Consider the following 20,959-nt stretch of genomic DNA (forward strand, 5'->3'; position numbering starts at 1 on the left):
GATATGCATTTTGTCACAATTCACCAACCTAAACACTTAGGATTTGTGCTCTTTCTTGTACGTCAGTTAAAAAATATGTCAAGTATGACACATATAGGTACGAGAAAAAAACAGAAACAAAAAAAAGCACATATTCGAGGAAACTGAGCAAACACACAACCAACAGATCAGATGAAACCCAAGTACATCTGATACTGGTCGCCCCTGCATAAGAACAACCGTGGGTTGGGGAAGGGGCTCCCAGATGGTTTATCTCCAGCTCTGATGTTTCCATAACAAGGTAACAGTCTTTAAGATTGTGTGAGGATTAAATGAGTTAATATTTTAAAAACCCTTAGAAGCGTGTGGTATCCAGTAAGCACTACATAAAGGTTCGTTACAATGAAAGTAATAAAGTGAAAATGTTTTCTGGGGTACAAATGATATTTTTAAGACTAAACTAAGAATAAAAGAAACAAGAAGAAATATACAAAATACTATGTCTTGTAACTTTCCATTCAAACCTTTGCGTGTGTATACATGAATATGTCCCTGTAGAAATACAGACTTTTCTTTTGAGTGTGTTTTTACATAAATGTGTCATATTAGGCATACTTTAAAAAAAAACACAACACTTTTATTGAAGTATGAAACTGACAGAGCAAAGAATCACGGGTCTAGAGACAGAAAGATGGGGGAGATAAAGAGCCCGCCCTGGCGATTGGGGGTGGGGGCCGGCAGCACCGGAAACCTCAGCCTGAAGGGATACCCATGTGGGGGGAGGGGGGACCTTTGGTCTCTCCCCAGCCTCTTCCTTCCCCCTGGCCTGGGGCTGGGTGGGGAGGGGCAGTTCCTCTTTCCTTCCCAAGCACCGAGGAGGCCCCAGCTCCCAAGGGGCTAAGAAGTTGGAGCATTGGTGAGGGGGGGAGGAGCTGAGCCAGACTCTCCTAAGACCCCCTTCACGCCCCCACCCCCAGGAAGCATGAACAGGAAAGACAGCAAGAGGTGAGAGGACTCTCCCTAAAGAGCCTGAAGCACTCTAACCCCCTGGCCTCAGGCTGCGTGGGAAGGTTGGGTGGCACTAAAAGGAAGTAGGGTGTGGGGCTCCTCTGGGAGCAAAGGCAGGAGCAGGGGGTACCAGGTGGAAAGATGCTTCAGGGAGTCCAGAGCCAGCCAGGGCTGGGGCTATTTGTATGAATGCCGATGTTAGTCCTAGCTCTCTCTGGAATTGGAGCTGCTCTGAATCCCTTTCCCCCTGCCCTACCCCCATCTTAGCTCCCTAGGCTGGGTGCTCTGTCCTCCCTGGGGTCTTCCTGATTCCCCATCACAGTGCTCGCTGCCCCCTGGACTGGAAACTCCAGGCTCCTGCGGGGCCCTGCCCCTGGGGAGGGGAGCGTGACGCAGGACAAGGCAGCTCTCCTGCCTCTTAAACCACTTCTCGCTGCTCCAGACATTACAAGGGGCAGAGAATTTGCAGGTAAGGGCCTATCGGCTGGCTACGCCTGCAGGTTCTAAAAGGGGCTTCTATCACCTAGGCGAGTGGGCCCTCCTGTCCTCACAGGGGTGATGGTGGCTGGGTCCCGAGCCCTGGCAGGTCCTCCAGTTTCCTCCAGCATGTCTCTGATGGACAAAGGGGTCCCCTCCCCATAATATCCAGCAGTTTAATGGTAGAGACCTGGCTGCCTCATTTTCTGGCTGCGTGACCTTAGGTAAGTCACTTAACTGCTCCGTGCCTTAGTTTCTTATCAATAATCATAGCCCCTCCTTGGAGGGGCGCTTAAGTTCTCAGTGGGACAGTCTTGACCAGTGGTTCTCGGGCTTGAGCACACATTAGAGCCACCTGGAGGGCTTGTAAAACTCAGGTTGCTGGGTTCACCTCCAAAGTTTCTGATTCTTTAGGTCTGGGGTGAGGCCTGAGAACTTGTATTTATGTCAGGTTCCCACGTGCTGCTGTTGGTATCGGTTGGGGACCGTGCTTTCTTTGAGAGCCGCTGATCTAGACAGGTGCTCAGCAAATGCCAGCTGTTACTCGACAACGTTCAATACCGATCCCTTTGGGTGGGCCAGGGACATGGCAGTGCCCTTGTTCTGAGGGTCTCCCATTTCACCTCCATGCTTCGAGCCTGGCTTTAGTCTGAGCCACAACTTTCTCCCTTTGCGTCTCAAGTTCAACTTTCCCATCCCTGGCCGCTTAACAGCCTAAGCAAACTAAGCAAACTAAGTCTCTTAGCATTTTCGAAGAGCAAGGTATTGAATGTTCATAATAGATTCCTGGGGAAGGTCCAAGAATTCTTCATATGAGGAAACTGAGGCCCAGAGAAATTAAATGACTAACGCAGTCACACAGCCAGCATACATTGCTCTAACCCCATTTTGTCTGGCTATGGAAACCGAGGCCCTTTCGCCTGGATTCTTCTCCCTCCTTCCTGCACCATCCCTGTTTCTCCATTACCCTCTTTCCCCAACTGGAACATGAGCCTCAGGGAGGCACAAGGCTGAGTGAGGGTTATTTTTAAACTTTCCTTGAAGCTGCCTCAGCCCCAGGGACCCTGACCAGCTCTGAAGAGCCCTGGTGAAGACACTTGGTACCCATATCTTCTCTCGAGCTCCAAATCTAGGGGCTCAGGTGGGCAGATAAGATTCAGGTCCTGCCAAGGGGCTGGCTTGATGGAGGGGGTCAAGGTGGGGGAAGAAGGAAAGATGGCATCTTAGGGGTCTACTGCTCTCTTGAGGGCTCTGGGGAGAAGGGGTGGGAAGGGGTTAGAGAACAAAGGGGAATTCTGAGGAGTCTCCCTGAAGGCAGAATTTCCCATGACTCTCCCTGGGAAAGGCACGAATAATTCTGGGGTCTTCTCCCATGATTCCTTGCACAATCAGGAATAAACCCAGGGGTCTGCCAACAGGAAGTCTCTCCCATAATGCCTTGGGACTGTGACATCAAGGGGAACTTGGGGCCAATGCCTGCAGAAGAAAGTTCTTGCGATTCCCTAGAGGGTCCTTAGCAGTCTTGGGGTTATCTCCCATGTCCCATGTTTCTCAGGGGGGATTCAGAGTAGTCTTGAGGATCTTTGACCAAACCCCTTAAGGAGACAGGAGTAACCCTTGGAGTTTACCTGTAGGAGAAGGCGCCCACGATCTGGAGTACTCCTGGAGTTTTCTCCTGTGAGTCCATAGGAGGTCAGGAGTGACCTTGGGGCTTTGCCTTTAGGAAGTTTCTCCCATCATGCCTTGGGCCTTTGGGGTCAAGAAGGATTCTGGGGCTCTGCCTGAATAAGGGGCTCACATGATTCCCTGGGTTGGGGGTGGTGTGCCCACAGGAAGTCCCACCAGGAATGTTCCGGGAAGACAGGAGGGCGGGGCCGGCCCCGACAGGCCCGCCGCCACAAGACGTGCCCCAGTCCCCGGGAAATCAGCAAGATCATGGCTTCCATGGACATGCTGAACGAGGGTGGCTGCAGCGAAGATGAGCTGCTGGAGAAATGCATCCAGTCCTTTGGTGAGTGTCCCCCTCCCCGGCCAGCCTCCCCAATCCTAAGATTGGGTCAAGCTTCTCTTTAGGCCTCAGTTCTGAGGGATATAAAATAGGGTATGTAAAATGAATTTCAATCACTACATTAGGAATAAGAGAGCCACCTGTGTTTATCTTTCCTGAGATGTGGAGGGGGAGGATGTTTGATGATATTTCCACCTTCAGTATGACTTGCCAGGAGCCGTGCTGGTCCATACACAGTACAGACCAGGGAACTGAGGCGCGAGGAGGCCAAGTTGCTTGCCCAAGTTCATGCAGGGAGTCAAGAGTAGTCTAGGGTTTGAATTAGGTGGTCCAAACAGCTCTGGAGACTGTCCATCATCGTCCAGGAGTCATTCTAACAGAGCTCACTTCTCGCGCCCCCAGACTCGGCTGGCAGCCTGCGCCGCGGGGACCCAGGGTTTGAATTAGGTGGTCCAAACAGCTCTGGGGACTGCAGTCCATCATCGCCCAGGAGTCATTCTAACAGAGCTCACTTCTCCCGCCCCAGACTCGGCTGGCAGCCTGCGCCGCGGGGACCACATTCTCAACATGGTACTGGCCATGCACAGCTGGGTGCTGCCTTCTGCCCACCTTGCTGCCCGTCTTCTGACCTTATATCCTCCCAGGGCCATGAGCAGTGATGGGAGGGCAGAGGGCAGAGACGTGAGAGTCTGACAGATGGGTACAAGGTGAGCAGGCAGGTTTGGGGTGCTGGATATCAGAGCCTTAACCAGAACTCAAGTACCGGGAGGCCAAAGAGAACACGCAGGAGCTGAGGCGGCTGCAGATCTGTCACCTGGTCAGGTAGGGCTGAGCCAAAACCCCCATTCCCATGACTCGTGACCCTCACCCTGCTACCCCCCTAAAACACCTCCCAGAGACTCCCAGTCCAGTTCCCCACAGACCCACCCAGGCCTGTTTCCCACTTTGAGACACTGGTTTGGTTCCTAAGACCTTCCCAGTTCTGCTCCTTAGAATCTTCACCTCTTAGAGACCCCTTACCAGATCATACAGACCCTCTCCCAGCTGGGACCCAGACACCTCCAGCTCTGATCTCCAAACCCCCCACTTCCCACATACCCCAGCCTAGCTTCTAGACCCCCTTATGCTGTTTTCCCATAATCTCACCCCCAGAGGCTCCCAGCTTAGTTCCTGAGACCCTCCACGATCCTGCTACCTAGCAGTTCCACTTCCAAGAGATCCCCCAGTCTACCTCCCATTGATCCATCAGCCTGTGTTAAGAAGCCCTCTATCCATATCCCAGAGATCCCTCTAGCCTCATGCCTCTCTGAACCCTGACCTTTTAGAGGTCCCCCAGCCCAGCACTGAGAGATTCTTGAGCCCAAGAGACCCCTTTTAGAGAACTTGCCCACTCTCACCCCCACCCCCAGCCTCATCACACCATCTATAAACCACGCTCAGGTACTGGATGACCAAACACCCCGAGACAGTGCACCAGGAGCCCCAGTTAGAAGAGGTTGTAAGTCGCTTCTGGGCCACCGTAGAGCAGGAGGGCAACTTGGCCCAGAGGAGCCTGGGAGATAACTCCAACCTGTGAGTCAGCCCCCCCCTCCCCACCCCAACTCTGCCATCTCCTTCTACACCCCAACATCCTCCACCCTGAGCCCTCCCAATACCCTGCCCCTTTTTGCCCCCAGCCTGAGTCCTGGTGGCCCTGGCCCCCCGCCCTCCATGAACAGCCCCAGCGTGGGCAAAAAGTGCAAAGTGTCCTTGCTTTTCGACCACCTGGAGACAGAGGAGTTGGCTCAGCACCTCACTTACCTGGAGTTTCGGTCCTTCCAGACTATAACGGTGAGGAGCCTCTTCCCTCCAGCCAGGGAGGGTTTGTGGTGGAGCGGGGTTTGGCTGGTGCCAGGCAGGACTGAGAGGACCCCAGCAAGGGCTTCCAGCAGGGATCTCAAACACTCACACTTGGGTGCTAGAAGGTCCAGGAAAATGAGTTAAGCTGGCTGAGCACTGGGTTCAAATCCATCGGCCATTTCTTACCTGTGTGACTTTGAACTAGTTTCTTAACCTCTCTGGGACTCAGTTTTCTTGTTTATAAAATAGAGGTCGTAATACTTCACTGGAAGGTTGAAAGAATTAAATTAACGTGTCCATTTTAAAATGCTTGTCACAATGCCTGGCCCATGTAAGTGCTGAAAATAGGATCAGTGACTGGTCCAGAGTAAATGCTATCTGGTAGAACCATTTGAAATTGCCATAGTTTGCCATATTTTACCTATCCCAATGGTAATTTCATATGTTTCAACCTACACATGTATTAACTATTGCCATCATCATTTCAAGACAAGGTGAGACTCTGTTTTTTTGTTCTGTTTTATACTTTTTTAAAATTTATTTTTCAGTTATAGTTGACATGTGAAATTATATCAGTTTCATGTGTACAACATAGTGATTAGGCATTTATATACTTAATGACATGATCACCCCAATGGGATCTGGATTCTCACTGTGAAGCTAGCCAGGCTAGGACATCGCAGGTCGTGACTGCTGGGGCGATGGGCTTGTGAGAGGCCCGCAAGGCCTGAGTGCCACGGCGCTCCCTGACGCCCACCTCTCCCGCAGCCCCAGGACCTGCGGGACTACGTTTTGCAGGGCTCAGTGCGGGGCTGCCCAGCCCTAGAGGGATCCGTAGGTCTCAGCAACAGCGTGTCCCGCTGGGTGCAAGTCATGGTGCTGAGCCGTCCCGGGCCCGCACAGCGCGCACAGGTGCTCGACAAGTTCATCCACGTGGCTCAGGTAAGGCCCTCCCCGCCTCCCTGCTCGCTTTCTGGGTGCTCTGCTCACCCAACACAACTGCCCCTTCTCCAGCTGTCCATCCTAGGCGGTGACGTCACCAGTCACCAAGTTTTGGCTCCGCCCTCCAGTCCTGACTCTCTAACCCGGACTTGGCGACCCTTGTTTCTTGGCCTTGATATCACTGCGTAGAACCCGCCCTGGCCCCACCCCTTGGTCCTAGACGTAGCAGTTGACGACGTCCCTCCTGGCTCGGTCTCTCAAGCCTTATACCCGAATATTCTATCGCCAAGGCAGTGAAAGAGTCTCTTTTATGCCCACCCCCTTACGTCATCCTCTACCCTAGTCACTAGGCCCCGCCGTCCCTTTGGGACAGTGACTACATCCCTCCTCACCCCCTCCTCTTCAGCTCTCTCCCTGGCCCCGCCCCACGTGTCATTCCCTCCCCTGCAGACATATTCTCTCCCTTCTGAAGAAAAGGGAAGCCCCCTTTCCCCAACGTGGTCACGCCCCTTCGCGTACTTCCTCGCAGGCTACGCCCTTCCTCTGAGGTCTCCCATGGCCTAGCTTCCCCTGCCCCGCCTCTGAGACCTGCGGTTCTGGCGCGTTCGCCTGCCTGCGGGTGTCCTTGGTCTGAGTATCTTCCACTCCTCCCTGGCTCCATTTTCTGCCCCCAGCGACCTGTGCCCTTCAAATTCGAAAAAGGGAAGGCGAGGCAATTCCCCCTGATGCCCATCTGACCCCACACCTGTCTCATGTCTACCTGACCCCTCCATATCACTGTGGCCCCATTGGCCCAGAGCCCAGGCCTTCTTGTCTCCCCTCATCTCTCTGACTCTCAGAGCAATAGGCTCCCCAGGGTCCTGACACCCTGACATCTATCTGAGTCCCCCATACCTGTCTGACAAACATCTGTCTAGTCCCTCGACCTGTCTAACACCCCATACTTGCCTGACTCCCCTTTTTTCTAACCTCACATTAGTCTTTCACCTGCCTGACCTCTGTGTAACGCCTACATAACGTGGTTGTGGCCCACCCCTGCCTGTCGCATCTCGTCTGTCTGATGCCCGCATTGGCCCATACCAACACATGCCTAACACCCCAACTCGATGGGATACTCTCAGCTGGGATGCTGTCCTCTGAACCCCCAGCTTGCCATGTGACACCCACCACCTTTGTGTTGCCCTTCCTTCCTAGAGGCTCCACCAGCTGCAGAATTTCAACACACTGATGGCGGTCACGGGAGGCCTGTGTCATAGTGCCATCTCCAGGCTCAAGGACTCCCACACCCACTTGAGCCCTGACAGCACAAAGGTGAAGGGCCGCTACCCTCCCCGAAGTTCCGGCAGTCAGCTATCCTGACCCCCCACCCACATACTTTTCCCCAACCCCCTTGCATCCCTGCCCTGGGCCCTGGAGCCACCTGGAGACCTTGTTCCTCCAAATCCAGCAGACCCCCAGGCCCTGTCCTCCTCTGCCATCTTCCTCCCTCTTCACCCATCCATCCATCATGCTGACCCCTCTTACTCTGCGTGTCTGGTCCTAAGCAGGACTGGAGGGAGGGAGACAAATGAGATGCTAGCAGAGAACTTATAGTCCGGGTGGGGAGTAAAACGGTGCCCCCAACCACACCAATATTTGGGCCACCCACGGGAGGAGCATGCGTCGGGGATGTCCTGAGAATGTCTGGGGAGAGTGGGTCATTCAGGAGTCCAGTGTGTGGCTGAGGTCAGGATGTGGCAGGAGACCAGGCGGATGCCCAGTGGGAGATCCTGGTGACTCTTGCAGGCTGAACTAAGGTGTCCGGGCTTTTCCCAGCACTGGAGAGCTGCGGATGTCTGGGAATAATGGCAGCATCCATGATCAAATTTGGGGTTTTAAAAAATCACTCTAGCCTGGGGAATGAGAGATGGGGACCCAAGAGGAAGAGCAGTTTTGGGGGATGCTGAGGCCATTGTGAAACATGAAAGGGCTCGGGAGGTGTTCAAAACAGCACTGGGTCCCGGGAGTTGGGAGCCCACACAGGAGGCTGCTAGGATACACCTCCAGGGGCTAAGGGAGCATAACCTGCTTTCTCAATAACATGCTCCCCCCCGCCCCCATCCATAACATGGCCTCCCACACAGACCCTGCTGGAGCTGACTGAGCTCCTCGCTGCCCACAACAACTACGCCTGTTACCGCCGCACCTGGGCTGGCTGCACAGGCTTCCGGCTGCCTGTGCTTGGTGTGCACCTCAAGGACCTAGTGTCCCTGCATGAGGCACAGCCTGACAGGTTGCCCGACGGCCGCCTGCACCTTCCCAAGCTCAACAGCCTGTACCTACGGCTGCAGGAGCTGGCAGCCCTCCAGAAGCAGCACCCCCCCTGCAGTGCCAACGAGGACCTGCTGCACCTGCTCACGGTGAGCTGCCCCATTCCAGCTGGGCTCCTGGAGGCTGAGCCTGCGGGACTGAGATTTAGGGTCCTGGGTGGGTGAGGGGCTGCGGGACCAGGAGAGAATAGTGCTGGGATGTGTGGGCTTTGAAACCAGAGCTTCTAGGGGCTTTTTTCCCCCAGCTGTGTGACCTTAGGCAAGTCACTTAACCCCTCGGCCTTGGTTTCCTTATCTGAAAAGTGGATATATTTCCTTATCTGAAAAGTGGATATATTATTTATGTGAGATATATTATTGATCGATCCTTCTCAACAACTCTGTGAGTGGGTCCTAATAATAGTGGGTCTTAATAATAGGACCCACTCACAGAGTCGTTGAGAAGGATCGATCAATAATATATCTCACATAAAGTACTTAAAATAGTATCTGGAACACAGTGAGCTCTATAAAGATGATGCATTTTTCCCCCAATTCCCCCAGCAACTCAAGTATCCATTGATCTGAACTCCAAAATTTTTTGGGCTTTCGCACTTCTGAATTCCAAGGATCTGAGCTTCTCATGTCAGTAATCCAAAATTCCAAGTTTTAATATATTCAGGAATCTAAGCAAAAAGCTAGTAACAGTAATTAATCACTTACTCTCTGCCACATATCATGTTCGACACTTTCTACAGAATACTTCATTTCATCCTCACAACCCCAAGGCGGGGACCCTTATCATGCCCAGTCTACAGACTGGAGAACCGAGGGCCACAGAGGCGAGGTCACTTGCCCCCGGTCCCACAGAAGTAAAACCTGGATCTGAACCCAGGCAGGCCGGCTTCAGAATCCATGTTTTAACATTACGAACCACCACACTATGTCCTAAAATGGGGAGTGGGGGATTTGGGAGATATATATTCTAATATTCTAAGGAGCTATAAACTGAGAGAGATTGGGCCACTGAGAGCCATGTAGTTTAAGACTGAAAAGTTGATTTTCAGACCCTAAAACTGGCCCAGCTACATAATTTGCAAGGCCCAAATGTGGAGCTTCTCGTTCCAAATTCTTAAGAATTTCAAGACAGTGATGGTAGGACATTAAATGAAGGGGGGGCCCTTCTAAGTGTGGGGCCTGCCCGTGAAGCTAGCCTTGTCCTAAGATGAGTGGTGCCAAAGGCCCTATGCCTTGCTGGTGCTGGAAGGCCATCAGCCAAATATTTTCTAAGCACCCACTCTAAGCCTGGCACCACTTCAGGCCCTTATGCTCACAGTGGTGAGCAAGTCAGAGAAAAACTGCTGTTCTTGTGGGGCTGACATTCTAGTGGGGCAATCGCCCATAAAACAAAGCTAATAAGTAAATCATATGGTCTTTTACATGATCAGTGGATAGAGGAAATTAAGGCAGAAAAAGGCATGGAACCTGGCAGGAGGATGTGATTTTAAACGGGATCAAAATAAATAAATAAATAAAAAGCCTCGGTGAGAAAATGACATTTCTGGACTAGGGGACAAGTGGTATGGAGAGTGAATGGGTCTCAGTGGAAGAGAGGACCTGAGAGGTCCCTAGAGAAGAGGGGCTTTGGGCAGAAGAGGAGGCTAGGGGTCCAGGTAGGGCACACAGACTACAGGTAGGAGGATGGAGACTGAGGATCTGTAACGCCCTTCCCACCCCAGCTCTCCCTGGATCTCTTCTACACGGAGGACGAGATCTATGAGCTTTCTTACGCCCGGGAGCCCCGCTATCCTAAGAGTCTGGTGAGAACTGACCCCTGACCTCTGACCTCCAGCCCAAGCTATGCACTGACTAACTAGCCCCTCTGTCACTGCCCCAGCCACCCTCCCCCTTCAAAGCCCCCTCGGTGGTGCAGTGGGCTCCTGGCGTGACACCCAAGCCCGACAGGGCCACCCTGGGTCGGCATGTGGAGCAGCTGGTGGAGGTAAGGAGGGGGCTGTGGCCTGGCCGCGGGGGGCTGGGAAGGAAGGTACCTGCACAGCCCTGACCTAGAGGATGGGCTCTAAGACTGCCGGGATCATCACTGGCCTTACTCTCCCTTCCCACGCTCCTCTGAAGTCCGTATTCAAGAATTACGATCCCGAGGGTCGGGGAGCCATCTCTCAGGAAGACTTTGAGCGACTCTCAGGCAATTTCCCTTTTGCCTGCCATGGGCTTCACCCACCCCCACGCCAAGGGTGAGTGCTCTGACTCCTGGGCTCCCCAAAGACAGGACTGCTGGAGTCACCAGGACTCATGGGTCTGGGAGAAAGGGCGCAGCCATGCTGAAGTGCTGTCCCTGCCCCCAGGAGTGGCTCCTTCAGCCGAGAGGAGCTGACAGAGTACCTGCTCCGGGCCAGCGCCATCTGCTCCAAGCTGGGCCTGGCCTTCCTCCACACCTTCCATGAGGTTACCTTCCGCAAGCCTACCTTCTGCAACAGCTGCAGCGGCTTCGTGAGCACTCAGCCTGCTATCACCCTTGGGGCCCATCTTCCCTAGAGTGTCCTAGGTCCTCACAGGCCCAGAAGCCAGCTTTACCCTGGAACACTCAATTCTCAAGCCCCGGATAATCCAAATTCCAAGAAACCCTTCAGCCTCAAATAATCCCTATGTTTCAAATACACCCCAAACACTGGATGTTCTCTGCATCCCAGATAATTCCAAAGTCTAGCTAATGTCCAAATCCCAGATGACCTCCCCCTTGGGCAACTGCCAAGGCATGGGTAATACCTAAAACCCTATTTAATCTACAATCCTGGGTGACTTATCTCCAAACAGAATCAATCTGCAAATCTCTAGACTCCATATAATTCAAACCCTGGATAATTTCCAAATGCAACGTACGCTCGAATTCTGGATAATGGACAAATCTTTCAATCTCCCAACCTAATTCTCCCAATCTCCCAAGACTAATTCACAAACCTTGGACGACTTCCCAGATTCGCTTTCTCATTCACTAAATATTTACTGAGCACCTCCTGTGTGCCAGCTCAGTTCTAGGCACAAGGTGTGTGGTGGGTGGACACAGCATGAAACACAACAGACACAATTTCTGTTCACAGGAGTCACAGTATTAATTCCAAATTTGACCCAATTCTAATAACCTAGATGACTCTCAAACTTGAGAGAACCTCCAAATTTCTTTAATCCTCAGATCACACATAAGCCTTGGAAATTTGAGAATTTCTAAAACCTGGATGGTTTCCCCGCCCCATCCACAGCCCTCCGCCCCTAGCCTAAGTAACCTATTCTGCTTTCCCTTTTCAGCTCTGGGGTGTCACCAAGCAAGGCTACCGCTGTCGGGGTGAGTGGGGCATTGGTGAGGGAGTAGGGAATCCAGGACCTGCAGTCTGGAAGAACGGGCGCATGGACTGGGCCTCTGGCCGCTGACCACTGCCTCCCCCCAGACTGTGGGCTGTGTTGCCACAAACACTGCAGAGACCGAGTGAAGGAGGAGTGTAAGAGGCCAGGGGCCAAGGGCGATGTGAGCCCCCCCGGAGCCCCCATCCCACCTACACCAAGTCCCCATACCAGCTGTGGTAAGACCCAGGGCGTAGCGTCCTAGGAAGGGGGATCGGTGGATAGGGATTAGTCCCCAGGTCATGAGGCATTCTCATCGCACCCACATCCCTCCCACCCATGCCCCACAAACAGGCTCCGAGGACAATCTCTCCTACACGCTCTCCCTGGAACCTGAGACGGGGTGTCACCTTCGCCATGCTTGGACCCAGACAGAGCCCCCACACCCTTCCTGGGATCCAGAGACGGTGAGGAAGAATCGCCCCCAACGGGATACAGGAGAGACCGGCCCACTTGCCTGAGAAACCCAGATGGACTTGGTGAAACTTAGGAAAGTGGAAATGTGCACAAGTGCTCAGTTGCTTGGGTAGGAGGATATAGATTTTGGTTAATTTTTAATGTTGTTAGAAAAATAGGAATTTCAATTTGTTGAGGGGCAGGAGGGGGTAGCCACTAGTAGAACAGGATTTGTAAGGTGAAAAACAGAATGAAAAAAATATGACAAGAATAAGGCTAAATATATCAGGAGCTACAGTAAGTCGGTGGAGTAAAGTCCCGTATTCGAAAGCAAAGACTCTCAGGTTGGGCAAAAATAAAGTCCACAGAGACATTCATTCACCCGCCTAACGGAAGTCTGGGTGAGGCACTGCTCCTGGCATTGAAACGTCTCCTTCATATACCAACCCTCATCACCCAATGTCTTCTTCCTCCCAGGTCCCCCTCCCAACGACTGCCTCGCCACCTACTCAGTCCTCCACGCCAGATTCCTAGATAATCGCCTTGGTCTCTTCCCTCACTCCCCTCCCCCAGAGCCAATCCCAAGTCCTGTTGTTGGGCCTCCAGCAGAAGTCCCAAAGGCATGGCCTCCTTGGCATCCACACTGCCTTTGTTGAAACATCCATCATTTCTTACCCTGAAAGGTCATTTTCTTTTGTATCAGAGTAACTATTAATTGTATCCCCTTTCCCTGCACTTAGTAATTGTGCAGCTCCGTGTTTGACACATTTAGACTTAAGCATTATCTCACTAACTCCTTACATCTCCATCTTATAGATGAGAAAACTGAGGCTCAGCAGGTTAAACCCAAAGTGGCAGAACTCAAACTCAGGTCTTCGGTCTGCCTCTAAATCGGAAGCTCCTGACCAATGTGCTACGCTGACAGTCAGCATGGGCCAGGACGGGGAGGGAACAGGGTGGGCGGAGTTCTGAACTCTGGGGTTTCAGAGGGGAGAGGCGGCTAGAGAAGGGGTGGAACTGGGGAGCCTGTGAACATGAGTCAAATCATGTGACTCCATCTCACTCCGTTTAAAAAGCCAGAGTCCATACTGTGGCCCACTGCACACAATCTGCCCCTGCACCTCTTCACCCTCACCTCCCTCCACTCCAGCTACACTGGCCTCGACAGTCACTGAACAGGCCAAAAATACTCCTACCTCAAGGCCTTTGCACTGGCTGTTCCCTCTTACCCAGAGGCCCACATGACCCCTCTTTTGGACTTAGCTTAAGTGTCACCTCAGCGAGGCATCCCTTGAACATACTCAAAGTTGCAATCTCTCCATGGTCCCGATCCTGCCTTCTTGCTTTATTTTCCTCCAAAGTACTTTTCCCCATCTGGCACACTATACATTTTATCTATTTCTCTTGTTGAATGGCTTCCTCTCCTTCCCAGAAATGTCAGCTCCGGCAGAGCAGAGGCTTTCATTATCTGCACCTTTCACTGCTGTATCCCAAAGGCCTAGAACAGGGCTGGCACATGGTGAGCACTGATGTTTGTCCAATTCCTGTGCGTTTCCTTTCTCATGCCCACAGGAAGGGAAAGGCGTGTTGTTGAAGAAGGACTCTGAAAGTCAGAGTATCAGGGGCCCGTTCAGACCCAAGGGACAGAGACGCCCCCTCCCCTCCTTAAACCTGAGCACCCCTGACCTGGCCCCCGCAGAGATAGGTCCTACAGCTGTCACAAATTAAATTTATTTTCTGGAGAACATGGTCCTTGGTGTTGAGTGGTGGATAGGAGAAGACATTTGGGGCCTCAGGAACAGAGGATGTGGGGCCTGAGTGTCAGGTGCCAAGAGAAACCCTCAGACTGACTCCCAAGAGATTATCAATGGCATCGGCATCTCACAGAGGACCCCGCCCCAACCACTGGTCCCCCTTTACTTCTTCTTCTTCTTCTTGCGACCCCAGCGCTGGTGGCCTGCCTTCTGCCCACCTCCGTCCTCTCTTCTGCTCTGCCAGCTGGGCATGGGAGCCTCCAGCTCATCTGGGCGGCCCCCTCGGTCTGGCACGTTGCCCATGAGCACCTGAGAGTTGATTAGACTTGAGTTTCAGAGAAGGAAAATACCTTGGACAAGAAGGCCAGAGAGCCAAGGAACAGCATGAAGTTGAAAAAGCAAGAGCAGATGTTGACTCTTTGGTACAGTAGGGGCGGGAAGGCTGGACTGGTGGAAGATACAGGCCTGGAGCCTTCACACCGGGTTCCAGGGGCCTCAGCAAGAGAGAAATAAAAGGGAAAAGTAATGGGAGAGGTCCAGGTCACCACCAATATTAACAAAGACACATCGACTTTTGCCTATTTCACAGCTGGGGCTTCGTATAACATTTCCAGCAAACCAGTGTTTTTTGCCTAAATATCCGTCATTTGTCCATCACCTATATTATTTACTTACTATATTTCCTTAAAGCGAATCACTTTTTTCCTTAAATTTTGCCTCATTCTTTGCTGTGCTAGATTGTAGTCCCTAATATTCATTTATGTAAGTATAAGACTATTTAAAGAGAGGTATGAGGCTAAATATGTAATCATTTAAACAGGGTACTTCTGCTTTTAAAGTGGCTAAAAATAGACAGGGTGACGTGGTGGGAGAGGATTTTAAGCTATAAGCTGGAGAGGTAGGCAGGGGCTTGGTTGGACTTTGTTTTGAAGGCACTGGAGAGCCCTAGGAGGGTTCTGAGCTAGGGAGGGACATGGTCAGATTTCTGAGTTAGAAATATCCTTTTAACTTCCATGTGGAGAAGGTGGATTAGAGGTGATGAGGCCAGAGGCCAGGAACTCAGGCAGGAGAGGAGAAAGCTGGGCCAGGGCAGAGGCTCAAAGGCCAGTTGAAGGCCAAGGATGCTGGGGCCCTTCTCCACCCCGAGGTGCCCACCTTATTGATGGCACAGCAGGTCCCTTGGCGGGTAGCCTTGCTTGTAGCTGGGACAAGTCGAGACAGGTCAGCTCGGGCAGCCAGGACGTGCGCGATGGAGACATCCGATTCTGGGGTCAGAGCCTCTCGAATTGGGGTCAGCACTGCCTTCATGGCCTCCCCTTGGGCCTGGAGGTGGTGGTGGTGGGGGAGGACATGGAGAAGGTGCTCAAGAACCAATCCAGGTGTGATCGCTCATTTCGGAAGCTTCTCTTTCCCACTCAGGGCCTCGCTTCCCACATCTCTAAATAAGGGGTATAGCTCTGAAAATACTCTCAAAGTAGAGCTGGGAATTCTAGAATGCCCTGGAGGCCCTGAGATGCTAGAGCTGCAAACCTCACAAGATCCTACAGTGTCTTGGGCCTCAGAACTTGCAGGAGGGTAATATTTAATACTCTTGGACTTCGTTCCTCCTCCCTGCAGCTGCAGCTCCCACCACTGGGTCTCTCTGCTCCTGCCAGAATCCTTTGCCCACACCTCTGCTCGATCACTCCAGTGGAAAGCAGATGTCGTGAGGTCCAGACGCTTGAGGAGGAGGCAGCGGCGGCTGTAGTACTGACTTTGCAGGCTTTGGCAGAGATGCTCCAACATTTCCTGGGAAAAAGGTCCTGGTCATGCCAGGGGTACCCCCCTCACTCCCATCTCTGGATGAGAACATTGTTCACATACAGCCATACACAGTCTTACCCATCTGGGTGCGTCCAGTGGGTAGCTGAGGAGGGGCTGCAGGGACCCTGGGGGCAGGGAAGGCAGAAGCTCTGAGATCTGATGAGAGAAGGAGTCTAAGGCTACCGGGCAGAAACTGTAAGAACCCTCTGTGGACCCCAGTTCCCCACAGCCCTGAGGATCCAGGGCCATGGGATTAAGAATGGTGGTCACAGCTCTAGAAAACAGCAGTGGCTGGGGCACTCCTCCCAGAGCCGCTTTTGGAGAGAGGGCTCTCCCCCTACAAGGAAGGTGGGGTGGTCCGGGCACAGAGAGGACTCCCGCTCTCTACCTTGGCATGCAACTCCCGCAGCAGCTGGCTGGCAGGGGTCGCCCTCGGGGGTCTGGGCAGCCCTAGAGCTTGGAGGGTAAGAACCAGTTCCTGGACCATGCCAGCTCCCTCCTCTGCCCCTTCCCCACCGGGCGGTGGTGCCGCTGGACTGGGATCCGGCTGGGGGTGCAGGAGGAGGAGGCGGGCAGCCTGGAGCTCCGTACAGAGAAAGCCTAAGAGTAGAGAAAGAGAGCGGTGCAATCAAGGAGGGCTGCCAACCTACCCAGGAGGGTCAAAAAGCTCCTGCGGCTTCAAAAGCTCTTTCTAGTCCCGCCCACCTAGAACCCTGGCTCTATCTCCAGAGCATGCTCTACTCCTCAGACTTCAAACCCCGCCCACTTGAGAACCACGTGCCGGGCTCCATCTTAACCCAATCCACTTGAGCTTCAAAACCCTCGCATCAAATTCTAACCCCACCCACATCGGCCCCTCTCGTCCGCCTCAACATTCTGACCACGCCCCCTCGGGAAACGCTGGCTCCACCTCAATGTGCTGAGCCCACTCGTTTTAGATGCTGAAGCCTCGCCCACTTCCGCATCCCGGGCCCCGCCCCGGGCTCACGCAGCAGGCGCAGGCACGCGCCCGGCTCCCGCAGTACGGCCGCGCAGTCTCCGCTGCAAAGCGCGCGGTCCGGGCAGTGCAGTCCTCGCAGCAGGCCGGGCAACTGTCGTAGGAATTCCTCCTCGGCGCCGGGGCCTGCGGGAGGCGAGACGCGTCAGGGCGCGGCGGCGGCGCCACCCGGACTCCACCCCTCCAGGCCTTCGGCCCCACACGTACCGTCGCCGGCGCTCAGCGCCTCCGCGACCTCCTCTTTCTCTCGCTCCACGGCTCCCAGAGACGCCAGCTCCGCCGCAAGCTGAGCGCACAGCGCCCTGAAGTCTAGGCATGAGGGGCCCAGCGCCGCCACCACCGGGAAGCCCTCATACCTGCGGCGAGGTCGAAGCAGCGGGAGGGGTCGGGGGAAATCCGTAAGAATTTATGAGGACAAACCTGTCCTTTCCTGCACACCGCCTGGCACACCCTGTACCCCTTACCCCAAGGCCAGCAGGTCCCGGGCCACAGCGGCCCCCTCCTGCGCCTCGGCCTTCGCCCCCTCCATGAAAGCGTCTCCTCTGCCAGCGGAGCGCCCCCTGCGGGCCAGAGGGAGGCCCCGCCCCAAGAGTAGCCTGCGCGTTCGGTCCAAGTAGCATAACCGACCAATAGCTTCTTGAGAAGGATCTTTGGGAATACCATTGGTGCAGGAGGAGCTAGAACCCGCCTCCGTAACGCCCACGCCGAAACTTAGAGCATCGCCCTTCTGGTAACCAGTCAGGGCTCAGGAAATTCTTCTGGTACTGTGCATCCAGAGCGTGCGTTCAGGTTCCCCGCTGTCGCAACAGGACAGCGGGTATCGCTGCTGCTGCAACGTAGCAGCACCGTCGGTTTTGTTTTCCTCAGCCTCCCTCAAATGCCCTCTGCTCTTAAAGCATCCTAAACCAAGTGTTGATCTCCCAGCTCCGCTCCAAATCCAGAAACGTGTTTCCTTCTTTCTTACTCAAGGCTGGAACTCCGTCAGGGACTCACCGCACCCCCCCAACAGAGGCCCTCCTCATTGATCACCATGCACCCTTTGGGCCTTAACCCCTCTGCCTCCCCAGGTCTTGGAGAGAGAGAGCAGGTGCGATATACCACCGTGATTAAAAGATTGCAACCTAGGAGTCAGACCAGTAAGGGTTTGACTCTATCGCTCACCACCTGTGTCCCTGCCAAATTGCTTCCTATCCTATAATGGGGATAATAATAGTACTTACCTCTTAGAGTTGTGAGGATTAGAGTAAGTGCTTAGTAGACACATAGGAGGCACTCAATTAAGAATAACAAATGTATTGAGCATTTCCTGTGTGCCACTGGGCTAAGTACCTTACCCCATCTGACAGGAGAAAACTAAAGTCCAGAGAAGATTAGTCACAGTGAATGCACGGGTGGTGCCAGGACTCAAAGCCAGATCTCATTCCAAAGTCTATACTTTTAACTTGCTACTACTGTTATTTTACTGCTACTGTTCTGTTGTTAAAATTATTGTTCCAGATTTAATCTCTTCCTGATATATCCTGCTCTCCAGTAGTTCCTAGATAATTCTGCAGGGAGCAGGAGTAGCCTAGGCATTGAGCCTCAGAGAACAACAAAAGCCATAATTTCCTCCTCAGGGGCAGAGCCTACCCTTAGTCTTGTCTACCCCAAGGCTGGGTACTCAGGAGGCCATCTGTTGACCTTAATGAAACAAAATTGCTTAGGCCCAAACCTTGGAATCACAACCTTGACTTTTCTCTTTATCTTGAACCCAATATCTAAATTTGTGAACTCCACCTTCGAAATGGAGCTAGTATCTGCCCACCTCTCCCCGCCTCCACTTCTCTCACCCTGGTCCTGTGCACCATTGTCTCCCCATGGACCATCGCAATGGTCTTTTTCTTGTCTCCTCGCTGCCCCACCCCTTGTCTATTCCCCATTTAACAGGCAGCCAGAGGGAACCTGTGAACACCTGAGTCAGGTCACATCCTTCCCATACTTGGAGCCTTCCTGTAGCTTCATTTCACTCGAGTGAACACCAAAGTCCATGTAATGGTTTGCAAGTCCCTACAGATCTGTCCTGTCACCTCTGCCCTCATCTCCTAAGTACCTTCTTTCTTGCTTCCTCCCCTCCAGACACTTGAGCTCCCTTAATGTCCCTCAGACTAACCGGATATGCTCCTCCCCCAGGGCCTTGCACTCACAGTTTCCTTTACCTGCTCTTCCTGGAGACGTCCACTGGACTCCCTCACCTCCCTCAGGGCTCTATTCAGTTGTTCTTTAGTGAGACCAAATTTGACCACCCTGGCTAAAATTAACATCCCCCATCTGCACTTTTTCGCTACAGTTCATGTCATTTCTAACGTCCTTCATCTCTCTCACTATAAAGTTCATAAGCTCCTTGTGGGAAATAAGTTTTGTCTGTTTACTGCTTTATCCCCAGAGCCTAGAACAGGGTTTGACATATAATGGATGTTCAATTCTGTATTTGAGTGACTGACTGTATGAAACTTAGCTGGAGGGTCTGCTTGGGAGTAAAGGATGAAGAAAGGAACATTGGATAGATTTGTTTGGTGGTTCAGGAAGGTGAGTGGAGGGGGCACATCGATGCGAATAAAGAATACAGGCTGAGACTTTGTCACAGATATTTCTTGGAGAGGATATCATGTCCCCTCCCCCGATGACAAGGCTGGGTCTTTGGCCCCCATCCTCCCCCACCACTTCTGCCTGCATTGACAATAACAATATTGAGGTCACAGACTGGCTTGGAATCAAGATCAGGAAGATAAATATTGGGGTGCCTCCCCCAAGTCTGGGGGCCAAGCATCCAATCCGAGGGGCAAGAAGCTGGGAAATTGGGCCTGGAGGTACCAGGGTCTGTCTTCCTGGCTCCCAGCATCAGCCCTCCATACACCCCTGATTTGGGGGTGATAGAGATAATTCATGGATCAGAGGTGGGTAATAAGCAGGGAGCAAGACTGGGAGACCTGGAAGAGGCGGTGCTGGGAGGTGGGAGCCGGGGGAACCTTCCCCCGGCTCCCACCACTTGGTCCGCAGATCCCGCAGCACCTTACAGCACTCTGGTCCCCCGTCCCGCCCCTCCCCAAAACGAGGTAGGTTAAGAATGGAGTTTCCCCCCTGCCCACCGCGGAAGGGAGGAGACCGAGGCACAGAGAGGGGGATGGGGAACCAAGTTGCCCCAGCCCCCAGTCCCTCTGCCCTCAGCTCTGGTGGGTCTGACAGTGATGAGAGCTGGGCAGAGTGGGGATGGGAGGGACACCCCCTTTTCTCTCACTCATCCCAGAGTCTGGTTGGGAGAGTTGAATCTCACAGGTTCCGGATGTAATAAATAGTTAATTTAAAGGAAGTGACAGAAGGCTCTATCCCTCTGGCCCCCTTGACCTATCCCTTGAACCCCCACAAGGCCATCCGAGTCTGGGTAATAAAGATAAGTGCATATTTCCAGATGCTTGGGACCAGATGCAGGTCCTAAGCCCATATGACATTGAGATCGTCTTGCTCCAAGACCTTGACCCCCCCTATTCAGGTCATCAGATTTGAGGTACCCCGAAGTCCCAGTCTACAAAGAGGAAAGAGACCGCGGCACCCACCTTCCCCCAAAGGGGGCCTGGGGGCCATGAAACAGGCTTTCAAACTTTCTGAAGCAATCCCCACCTCTGAGATGGAAGAGAAGGGATTAATGGAGGGCGGAACATAAAAGCTTGAATCAGGGCTAGGGCTCAAGGTTGGGCTTGGGGAGAGTCCACAGGCTGGAGAGAGGGAGGGGAAAGGGAGGAGGGAGCGCACTCACAAGCACACCAGCAGAGCCTAGCTGTCCCAAAAGGTGCTTTTGTGTAACTTAGAAAAAGGCACACCTTTCTCTGAAGGCAGTGTGGCCAGCAGAGTGTGATGTGGATTCTAATCCCACTCACCACCTAGGCCATGTGCCTTTGCCTTGTAAACAGCCTGCACAATCATCTATGGCAATGCTGGGTCCTAGAAATGGGAGTTGGGGAGCTCATGGTGGTCCTGGAATCCAGGAACATGAGCTCAAAACGGTGTTTTTTTTTTT

The 20,959-nt window shown here is 53.1% G+C and overlaps 2 protein-coding genes across 11 annotated transcripts; one reads left to right on the forward strand and one right to left on the reverse strand.

Moving 5' to 3' along the window:
• Nucleotides 1–839: 839 nt before the first annotated feature.
• On the forward strand, nt 840–13,960 carry RASGRP4 (RAS guanyl releasing protein 4). 7 transcript variants are annotated; one of them, XM_006911713.3, is made up of 17 exons: nt 840–984; nt 3,297–3,475; nt 3,999–4,127; nt 4,249–4,294; nt 4,913–5,044; nt 5,149–5,302; nt 5,333; nt 6,183–6,253; nt 7,448–7,564; nt 8,377–8,652; nt 10,281–10,361; nt 10,439–10,543; nt 10,678–10,796; nt 10,908–11,052; nt 11,866–11,902; nt 12,006–12,137; nt 12,253–13,960. In XM_006911713.3, exons 1-17 carry the CDS (start codon nt 962–964, stop codon nt 12,417–12,419), a joined length of 1,914 nt encoding a protein of 637 aa, XP_006911775.1. In that variant the 5' UTR covers nt 840–961; the 3' UTR covers nt 12,420–13,960. The 7 variants fall into 7 exon arrangements, with proteins under 7 accessions (XP_006911775.1, XP_006911773.1, XP_006911776.1 ...); XM_006911711.3 differs by lacking the exon at nt 5,333 and having other exon boundaries at nt 6,080–6,253; XM_006911714.3 differs by lacking the exon at nt 5,333 and having other exon boundaries at nt 6,080–6,253; nt 8,584–8,652.
• Nucleotides 13,961–14,069: 109 nt separating this feature from the next.
• FAM98C (family with sequence similarity 98 member C) lies at nt 14,070–17,570 on the reverse strand. 4 transcript variants are annotated; one of them, XM_006911718.3, is made up of 8 exons: nt 17,373–17,570; nt 17,116–17,264; nt 16,900–17,034; nt 16,300–16,511; nt 15,990–16,067; nt 15,780–15,896; nt 15,264–15,431; nt 14,070–14,417 (listed from the first exon to the last, which is right to left on the reverse strand). In XM_006911718.3, exons 1-8 carry the CDS (start codon nt 17,435–17,437, stop codon nt 14,271–14,273), a joined length of 1,071 nt encoding a protein of 356 aa, XP_006911780.1. In that variant the 5' UTR covers nt 17,438–17,570; the 3' UTR covers nt 14,070–14,270. The 4 variants fall into 4 exon arrangements, with proteins under 4 accessions (XP_006911780.1, XP_024902430.1, XP_024902428.1 ...); XM_025046662.1 differs by having other exon boundaries at nt 15,990–16,036; nt 17,373–17,506; XM_025046660.1 differs by lacking the exon at nt 15,990–16,067 and having other exon boundaries at nt 17,373–17,567.
• Between the last annotated feature and the right edge of the window lie 3,389 nt (nt 17,571–20,959).

Source organism: Pteropus alecto, unplaced genomic scaffold (genome assembly GCF_000325575.1).
Source record: "Pteropus alecto unplaced genomic scaffold, ASM32557v1 scaffold314, whole genome shotgun sequence".
NCBI classification, from domain to species: domain Eukaryota; kingdom Metazoa; phylum Chordata; class Mammalia; order Chiroptera; family Pteropodidae; genus Pteropus; species Pteropus alecto.

Excerpts from the sequence above, each read along its gene's own strand:
- RASGRP4 (XM_006911711.3), top strand. The coding sequence starts at position 962 with ATGAACAGGAAAGACAGCAAGAG. Across the intron at positions 985-3,296 it reads AACAGGAAAGACAGCAAGAG|GAAGTCCCACCAGGAATGTT; the intron begins GTGAGAGGACTC and ends GTGTGCCCACAG. Across the intron at positions 6,254-7,447 it reads AGTTCATCCACGTGGCTCAG|AGGCTCCACCAGCTGCAGAA; the intron begins GTAAGGCCCTCC and ends CTTCCTTCCTAG.
- FAM98C (XM_006911718.3), bottom strand. The coding sequence starts at position 17,437 with ATGGAGGGGGCGAAGGCCGAGGCGCAGGAGGGGGCCGCTGTGGCCCGG. Across the intron at positions 15,897-15,989 it reads CACTGGACGCACCCAGATGG|GAAATGTTGGAGCATCTCTG; the intron begins GTAAGACTGTGT and ends CCTTTTTCCCAG. Across the intron at positions 15,432-15,779 it reads ACTGGAGTGATCGAGCAGAG|GCCCAAGGGGAGGCCATGAA; the intron begins GTGTGGGCAAAG and ends CACCACCTCCAG.